The sequence below is a fragment of the Pavona decussata genome, unplaced genomic scaffold (genome assembly GCF_977016875.1).
Source record: "Pavona decussata unplaced genomic scaffold, jaPavDecu1.1 SCAFFOLD_202, whole genome shotgun sequence".
In the NCBI taxonomy this organism is placed as follows: Eukaryota; Metazoa; Cnidaria; class Anthozoa; order Scleractinia; family Agariciidae; genus Pavona; species Pavona decussata.
Genome location: NW_028145610.1, coordinates 3,133,731 through 3,143,601, shown reverse-complemented (window position 1 = coordinate 3,143,601; position 9,871 = coordinate 3,133,731). Strand labels below are relative to the sequence as shown.

The window sequence follows — 9,871 nt, the reverse complement described above, 5'->3', positions numbered from 1 at the left end:
TCCCTTCGCGAGGAATTATGTTGTTTCTTATGCTTTCTCCAGTATTGCTGAAATCTATGCAGGGTGTGAATTAGGCCAATAGAGGTTGCATTTTGCAAAATACAGCTGTAGTCCGGGATCCACAGACTTAATCTTAGACCCAAATTACATGAACTATTGATCTTGATTCAAAAGGTACTCATTTTTTTATTTCAGGCAATACACAATCTGCTTACTGGACAGATGCAAGACTTGGCCCCTTTGCCCCTAAAGACCCTAACTTTCCTCTTCCTGGCAACGTTGGTATCGACTTTGCTCAATTTCCGCAGCCAGCTACGACAGAGAGTGGAGTACACAGAAGGACTGTGGCAGAGGCGCTTTTAGATTGGGGGTCGGAAGATATAAGAAAAGCAGTAGTTATGGACAGTTATGTGAAGGATATTGCTGAAGATGATTATGATGATGAAATTTCTCAAACACAGGTGTGAATCAAGTGGGAATTTGAATTAACTCTCTTATTCCCAGTCCCTAAACTACCTAACCTATGGTATTGCAGATTTTGTAATACCTCCCTCCACACACAAACCACCACCATAAAATGGTAAGAATAGGATGATGATGATGTCACAAAATGAAATTTCTGAAATTATAGGATTTCCTGAGATATGTTGAAAGAGCATGATGAAGAATGACTACTTACCATAAATCAGCATCTTATTGCGAAACGTTTGCCCACAGTTCTAAGAATTTAGAACTGAGGCAAAATTTGAAGCAAAATTAGAAGTGTTGCGTGGATTTGGTGTCATTTCAAAAACACAGAGATTGTTTTATCAACACAAACCTAAAAATAATGGAAAAATAATGGTCTGTCTTGTTATAAATTAGCATCCTAGTGTACTAAAACTGTCAATGAGCATCTCTTGCTATAGACGGTCTGCAGATGGAACATTAGTTTTCCAAATATGCTAGAGATGGAGCATGAGTTTTACAGTACCTCTCAAGAATTCAGTTTATGTCTTTCAGTCAACATTCTGAGAATTGTTTTGTAACTAAATGAAGGTATTTTTTACATTGTTGTCACAAAGAAATGTCAAAATCCCTGTAGCACTTTGACGATGTAAATTGTGGTCCTCCTGTAGAGGCTTTAGTTTTCAGTTTCTCCAAGCACTTGAGTATTTTTCTTCACAAGTGTTCCATTAATAATATATTTTAATATTTGGATAATCTAGAAGGGCAGCACTACTGGTACAGTGGAATGCAGTGTTCAGCAGTGCCCAGCATTCCTTCACCAAGGATTCATGGAGCTGTTTCCTGACATTGGAGTACAAACGGGTCAGCTGACTGTAATCAGCATCAGCCAGCGTACAGAAAACGACATGAGTGCATGGTCACCTGATATGGAAGAGGAAAGGGATGACCTTATGGCCAGTGTAAGTCCTTGGATCAAATCCACTCGCAATTTCTTCAGTATCAAATATTGTCTTCTCAAGATGATTGCTCAGACATTTGGTAAAAAGCCTTTGAGAATAGAGAGAGTTTGTAATGGAGAAGTTTCTTTAGGACAGGGGGGGGGGGGGGAACTCCCATATAAGAGTAATGGGGGTGATTGTTATACCTTTCAGTGATTAAAATTTGCGGTTTGTTATCCCTTAGGGTGCTAAAATCTAAACTGACTTCTGCTAGAGGTATGGTGGTACCTTTTACGGTATTGAGCCGAAAAATATGACAAGGAGTAAAATAATGTTAGTCAACTGATTTGGTACCTCTTAGGGGTAAGAAATTGTTCAGACCCCACCCACAAAACATAATTCTGATACCTTTTAGGTTTTTTTTTCAAAATTTCTGACAATTATCCCCATCCATTTTATATAGACCCCTCCCCCCTCCCGGGGATGTCAAGATCTTTTCAAACAAAGGTCTCACATTTGTTTATGAGCTATGTTTGTGTCATGCTGCAGTTTGTGGAGAGTGCTAAGGAGATATGTAACAGCCTACTGGCCGCTGGGTACTGGGCAGAAGTTATATTTTTGCCTTAGTTGCCAAACTGTCCACCCCCTAGTTAGTTAGTTACCTATTTGTCTGCCTACTTATTTATTTCATTCATTTATTTTATCAGTTAACCAATTTTTGTATTTTACCATGATTTTAGAATCAGCATTATTAGCATGTTGAGATTTTTTATTGTTAATACTGTAATAATAATAACAACTGTTTATTCACAATTTTTAAGTTAAAGTGAAAAGGAGATAAAAGAGGTTATCCCTTTCTAGTGTTTCTTCTTCCTTAGAATAATAATAAAAACAAAAACAAATAATACATTTCAGAATACAAAATATTTAACACTTAGATGTTGCCTGAGTCTACTCTCAAAAAGGTGTCAAATTTTCCGTCTCAGCGATTTCTTTTGGTAAATTATACCATGTATCAATTGTGCATTTAAAAAAGCTGGATAAATTCTGGATAAATTCTAATAGATGCACTAGTGACGTGTGAAGTGCAAATGAAAGCTGGAGGATAGTATTTTCCTGTGGTGCTGTTTATTTTGCTGGGTAAGGCAGTTTTGACTTTTGAGTCATTCAACTCAAAGCTGTTGAGCAGTACTTTCCTGTGGTCCCGGTTGAAGTCCTAAAGTTTAACCTCTTAATTGAAAACCAAAGGGAAGTACTTTGCTTTGGTGCTATTGCCGTGCCAAGCAAGGTGTTCTTACATTTGTGTCTGTGGCTGAAAGCATGTTTATGCCATTGAAAGCTACTGAGCAGTAGCTTCCTGTAGGCTGTGGTACTGCTAATTTTACTGTACTGGTTTTATCTAACATAATTCTGTGATGAAAACCCAAAGTGTGACCATCAAAATGAAACCACTGATTTCTAAGTTTGTTCCATTGGAACTGGTATTATGGTGTACATGATCACTGAGGGTTTTGCTTTGGTGCTCTTATTAATGTTGTTCAAAGTTGCCGTATATTTGGTGTCTGTCAATAAAATTGTAAGTGTCAGACCAGTAACCATACAGATGGAAGTTACGGAGAAGTACTTTCCTGTAATGCCATTTATAATGCCATCTGAGTTGGTTTCAAATTTTTAGTCTGTGTATATAATCATTTGAAAGCTGTTGAGAAACAATAGCTTTCAACAATAGCAGTAGACAGGGTTCATCTGCAAACCACCAGTGGGTGACGACAACCATCCTGTGTCAAGAATTTCATTCTTATTATTAGAAATAATATCATATTTTGGCGCAAAATTTCAGCGTTAATTTATAGTTTCACTTGTTGAATTACGTACATTCTCCCGTATTCCGTGGTATTGTACCCAACAAAGACCAACATTTTCCAATTCCAATTTGACCTGGAAACAGTGGATAGAACAGCCACTTTGTGGAATTCACTGAAATTCCCATCATCATCATCATCATCATCATCATCATTTGACGCTTTTATACGCCTCAAACGCGGTGAAGAAAATTTAAGAGGATTTTTTTTATTTTCATACGAGAACAACATTAACATTTGATCAAGCAAAAAAAAAAAAAAAATCTGTTGTATACACTTTTAATAATTCATATTTATATTGTGTTTCCAGTTCTTTGGACCGCACACGAATAGTACTTTGTTTGAAACGGACGAACGGTACAATCACCTGGGCTTTAACATCATGGATCTTGGTTGCTGTAAAGTGATTTCGCATCCTCTGTGGGGATCATTTGCGTTCGTAGGAACCATCTTTACCAACGCACCTGCTAACTCAGAAATCCTGGGAAATAGTTTGCAGCAGAAAAAATAACGAACACTCAAAAAGCCATGGTGTTTACATGTATTCATTTTTATGAGGTCTTGTGGGGCACATCTAAAAGATGTGTGGGTGAGTGGGCTATGGCTTGCTCAGAAAATAAGAAACATGAACAGATTAAGGAGAATGGGAAATTGCTGCAGGACACACGCAATAGGGAGCTTGCGAAAGCACAAAGGCAACGCCAACCAAAAGGTCACTTTTACAGATTATTATATAGACATGAGTGCTTTTACTGGAAAATACACCATTCGTGAAATTCATACGACAAAACTACATCCGGGACCCGAGTGGCGTATTTTCTATATCCTCTATATCCTCTATATCCCTGAGGATATTGATGACGTCAATTCCCACGTTTTCACGGTTGTTTGTGCAAACAGTCTCTTGGTAAAAACCATATTTTACCACTCTAAAAAAAGTCCTGGGCTTATACAATTTGCTAAGGGGTTTTGGGTTTTTTGAAAACCTTGGTGTTTCCGTAAGTTCCCTAATGTCGTGCAAATGAATACGGATTTCCCGTCGTTAATCCGTTTGCATTCACAGGTTAGTGGACACAGTGATGTTTCAATTTTGTTGTACAGTGACCCAGAGAAAATATTTTTGATTTTGCTGTGAAAATGACTCTTTGTGTGTCTACAGAGCTGAGAAAGTCTTCAGATAAGCCAAAAGTGTCATTATAAGTCATTTTCTAATTCGTTGAAAAAGGTAATGAATGACATTACTGTATATTATTGTGGTATTTACTCACCAATCTGGAGCTGAGTTCAGCTCAGTTCATCTCGGCAGTTTATATGTTTACCTCAGAGTTAATTATTTTAAATTTCAAAAAAATCACTTTCCAGTACTTTAAAAAGAGTTGTAAACAAATATATTTATTGTTCATCATATAGTTGTCGAAGGGATATACTGTCGTAGAGTGGGTGTTGAATTGTACCTTTATGTCCACGGAATTTGTGAAATCCCATTCATTTATAAACACGTACAGGATAATTTTACTTGAGGAGTCCTCGTGAAAAGGATGTAAAATTGAAAGTTATTTTTAACAATTTTAGTGCCAGAAGTTAATATTAAAAAGTGAATTATTTATCCTGTTTTAGTGAAAGGGTTGAGTCAATGTTGTGATCCGTTCCTACAAAGAAATATGTGTTTTTGGTGCTGTAGATTATATACTCAACAGCACTGAAAAAAGAAGGTCCTAAGAAGGTCATAGGTGGATAAAAAAAAACAACAACTTTTACAATGACTTGTATGACTTGTCCTTCAAGAGATACTATTTTGTTATGTTATGTTTTGTTTTCGAATCTTATTTGGGCTTCATGATACCGTTGTGACCATACGATGACAAAATGGGTACGCATTGCGTACATGTGGGTAGTGCTGTGCACGCACCTCGGACCCTACTCGCTCGCTCGCTTGCTCGCTCGCTCTTACATGCCTGACGACATAGTGGGGCACCATACAGTGCACTACCCACAAAAATGTGCCACGTTTTGTCAACGAACATTTGAAGTTTGACTTTCCGGCTTTGGCGCTCAACTAATTATCCTGCATTCACAGCAAAGCCAAAACATGTTTAACAGCTGTTTAATTAAGCACGGTTTAAGATTCTCTTTTTTTTTCCCCGAAACTGACTGACGTTTTTTCGGCTTCAAATTTACCAAAATTTAGCATATACTAGAACTCACTTGAACCCTACGTAAAATTCATTGTGTTAGTTTTCTGTCGATGATGTTCTACTGAACTTGGATGCAAGCGCAATCAAAAGAAAACCAAAGCCAAAATGTAACCTGATAAATTTACTTTTATTAATTTATTTCTTTTTCTCAACTATATGTGGTTTGCCTTTGGCTACATGGTATTTTATAGCAAGCGTGTGTCTACCGAGTTATGGGCAAACTTTTAACAACAACAACAACAACAACAACAACAACAACAACAACAACAATAATAATAATAATAATAATAATAATAATAATAATAATAATTAGTAATAATTAAAGAGATTCTGTATTCATACACATCAAGAACATATGGACTTTTGAAATGATGACTACATTTTTAAGGAACTCACATTCATGATTTTTTTAGAGATTATTAGTCACTAAGTTTTATTTATTTATTTAGCTTTTATTATATATTCTGTACAAAGTCTAGGGAGATTCGCTACTCCTACACGTAGTTTGGGCAACGTTTAACGCCCCAGTCTATGTATAATCTTATGGCATACATAAGTTTTTACAACTGTCATGATAATAATAATAATAATAATAATAATAATAATAATAATAATAATAATAATAATAATAATAATAATAATAATGATAACAACAACAACAATATTTTAAGAGGAGGTCTCCAATCACCTGACGGTGGTTTTCAGGAGGGTCCTCTTAAAAGGTTTAAAATACGTTGAAATAAAACTAAAATACAGCTAAAAACTGGGACACAACTAAGGTTCAGTTAAAGATACTAACTGAAGTTAATTGTTTTATAAAATATAAAACTGAGTAGTTCGTGATTAAAATCGCTCAAAACTAAAAATTAAGATAAAAATACCAACTTCAATAATACTAAATTCATTGGCTATGTTGTCTCCACAACTCAAATTGGTAGTTTCCCATGACTTACGATTTCTGAAACGTCTGTCGACAAGGTTTTTTACCTTGAAAACCATTTCTTTCTGACTATTATTTTTCTCCAAATGTCCCTTGAGTCATTTAGCTTAATTCTCAACGTGTCAAATATCCTAAAAAGATCGATAGATAGCTTTATTGGGTAAATATCTTGGGTGAATTACGTATTTTGAGAACCTACAATGTTAATAGTTCATTAATAGATCTAAAAAGACGGAAGCTTCAAAGCGTATTACAATTTATTTATTTAGTTTATTTGCCACACACAATTAAGTTACAATGATTAATAAATTACAATGGTTACAAATGATTACAAAGTTACAGTGATTAAAGTACAAGAGATAGAAAAGAAGTGGCGAGGGAACCTAATAAAAACCATGCTGCTTGTAAAACTTTAGGTTCCCTTCCAGAGAAATAAATGATGAGTGCACCTAGACAATATCGTAAGTAAAGTACTGACAAGTCATATTTGTACATCCTTAACATAATAAGTAGTTGATGATAGTAGAACTTTTAAGTTTTTTCCTAAAGGACGCGAGTGATGAAGAGCCAGTAAGGAGAAAGAGAGTTGAAAAATTCCGGACCATGATAAAAAACGGAGAATTGCCGCTTCTACGTAATGGTAGACGAAAGGAGTTTGCTTGCCTTGTATTGTATTTATGAATTACAATAAATATAATTTAGCTTAAAATTTTATCTGCCAGCTTGGCGTAAAAAACATGGAAAAGTTTACATTAAAAACACTATCCCACCATGTTACTTGTCGAGAAAAGAAATGTAGTTTTGCCGGTTTAGTAGACCTGCCTTAAAATCATGCATTCATCGCTAACCACGTATCCTGGGTACCCGAATTTCGTTGTGTGCGCATGTGCGGTGGGATCAGCTGGAGGCGGATTCTGGACGCCAACGTAGTGAGCAATGCCGAGAGGGTATTCGTGCAGGCCACATTTGACCAGAACTGAAATACTTGCCGAGGTGAAAGTAATGGAAAGGAGATTTGAAAATTAGACTGAATGGGTGTAAGGCCAGTTATAATTACAAAGTACAAAGTGTTTTGGTCTGAAACAGGATATCATGGCTCTAACATAAAAAAGTATTTTTTGCACGGTTAAAGAAAACAATCTTCCTCGTGTTTGATATATAACGTCGTACCTGCCATGAAGCCACGAAACACGAGATTGCTAGTTGTTCTACGCTGCTGGTTGAAAAAGCATTCTTTTGGCAAGCGAAAGGCAACAAAAATAAGAAGGCAGCAAAATCGCAAGATCCCTCGAGGGTGTCCTTGTCGGGAACTATGCGATTGACCATTGTCAGCCAGAACGCTACACGGCATTGGCACGAACTTGGTTTCAAACGTGATCTTGCCGTGCTAACTACGATCAAGTTAGTTCGGCACGGCAGTAGAACCACATTGGTCTAAACGTCATTAAAACGTTGTTAGAAAGTCCACTAAAATGGTCGAAGCTGCCTACAACGGGCAAGTATAGTTATCAAATAGAAGAACTTCCGATATAACGTTGACAAAAGAAAATTTGACGACACATTTTCTAACAAACTACCACATTTGTTTCTCGGTAAAGGCTTTTGTTATAGAACGATCTGTCAAATTTGTCCATTGACAAAGCAACGCGGAAAAATCCTTATGTTAGGATTAAAACGCCCCTGTTGATACAATTTCTTGCTTACTTCTCGTTGCTCGTTAACTTTAAATAAGAAATGTAAGTACAAGGACTAATGTGAGGGTGTTGGAATGACGATGATATTACTTTTCACAAAACCAGCCAGTCTCAAATCTAATGTTATAAATACAAAACATCTACATCTTATTTTTTTGCTTTGGCAAACTCAATGGGCTAGTTATTTAAACAGTCTCGAAGAGCCTAACTTAGACCGCGGCTTAGGACAATCAGTGGGCCTCCAAATCTGTTTATAAGTGGTTTATTTTACGTAGATAAATAGTTTTCTAGTCTGGGATGCAAGCCTTCTTGTTACCGTCAACAGCCGCCAATGTTTAGATATGATTGGTGGGAAAATTGAAAATGGCTTAGAACGTGGTTTTGTTAAACACCGTCTAAACTGTCTCTTAATAACTAACCCAATGCATTAAAAAATACTGAATACTTAATACTTGTAACGCGCATTTTAACATGACGTGATGATCAAATGCGCCCACTATGAGAGTAAACACACAAAGACCAGACCACAACACCGTGAACTACGTCCCCTAGTCTTTGCGAACAGTGAGTGGGTTCTTTAACGTCACACAGAGTTGTATACAAACAAGGGTTGTGAGACGGGGCATACGGTTTATCGTCCTTATCCGAGCAGACTAGAAAGTCTAACCATTTGCAGATGCCAGAGCAAAGGCAGCACTTATGTTTAACTAGTCTTAGCGACAGTCTGAAATACTGTATTAAAGACTGTAGATTTAAATAAATAAACAAGGCAGTCTAGTGCGGCGATTCACGGGCATATAATTCATGGTAAGGTAAGGGTGTCTATATGGAGGGTTGGGTGACTATATGGTACCTTACCATGAAGTGCTTGCCGATTCACGCCTCCAAGGTTGCTTTCCATTCAGCCAAAATGCTTGGTTCAACCGATTAAAGAAATGCAAATGGTTCGGAAAGACCTTTGGAGTTACTCCGTTTTGCCGTTCCAACGGGCTGGAACGAAATCCATTTCCATTTAGTTGTCTCCTGTGCCATCATGTAGGTTTTTTGATGTACCAATGAGATTGCAAGTTTGGGACGACTGGAAAAAAGTTCTTCCATTTGACACGTAAAGTTTCCAGAATTTCCAACCGACAATTTTGGGTAAATGGAAAGCAGCCCTCGGGCCTCCGTAGTTTTTGGAGTCTGTCATGATCTCCAAGCTCGTTCCCAGAATCTCTCCTCTTCCCATCCGCCTCCTCTCTCTCGCTCCAGCATTCTCGTCCCCAGAGCCGCCTGGTCCTCTTAACCGCTGGAGGCTGGGCACGAGGACCAAGTAGAGGGACAGGAGGCTCTGGGGACGAGAATGTCGCTCTAGGGGACGGGAAGAGGAGAGACCTGGGAACGAGGTTGTCAAGATCTCTTAAAGCTATACATATCAGGAACTGACAACTGGGAATGAAAAAAAAAAAAACCACGCGGCATTGTGGTTGAATTTTCCGTTAAGTGGCATGCACTGGAACTAAAGCGGAAAGTTTTGATCCTAAAAATTATTCAGATCAAACCAGTGTTAAGCTCCTCTTCCGACTGTTTAGTTGGTCCGGCTTTCGTCCAGAGTACCGTGTTCAAGCGGAGCCGCTCAGAATCGTTGTGACGATTGCAGGATTTCCATCTTTTTTTGACATAACGAAGAACGACAAAGATGATTACAACAAAGACACCCACTGCTGTTGAAATAGTAGCGAGCAAGACCCATTTTCTTCGGCTGCCTCCTGTGGAAACTAAGAGAATCAAACATATCGTCACCTCGTCCAAC

General features: G+C 37.5%; 2 protein-coding genes across 4 annotated transcripts in view; one reads left to right on the top strand and one right to left on the bottom strand.

Moving 5' to 3' along the window:
- Positions 1-152: 152 nt before the first annotated feature.
- LOC146461146 (cobalamin trafficking protein CblD-like) lies at positions 153-5,053 on the top strand (the record flags this gene model as incomplete). The annotated part of the gene is made up of 4 exons (XM_085087292.1): positions 153-461; positions 1,209-1,409; positions 1,938-1,997; positions 3,540-5,053. Coding segments are annotated over 4 exons (792 nt in total), but the record flags the coding sequence as incomplete, so codon positions are not given.
- A 500-nt stretch (positions 5,054-5,553) lies between these two features.
- Positions 5,554-9,871, bottom strand: part of LOC146461144 (uncharacterized) — a 51,292-nt gene continuing 46,974 nt past the window's right edge. For all 3 annotated transcript variants that reach the window (XM_085087419.1, XM_085087420.1, XM_085087421.1), the window contains one exon: positions 5,554-9,836. In XM_085087419.1, coding sequence (XP_084943545.1) covers positions 9,610-9,836 — 227 coding nt within the window. In that variant the 3' untranslated portion in view covers positions 5,554-9,609. The remainder of the gene's footprint in view (positions 9,837-9,871) is intronic.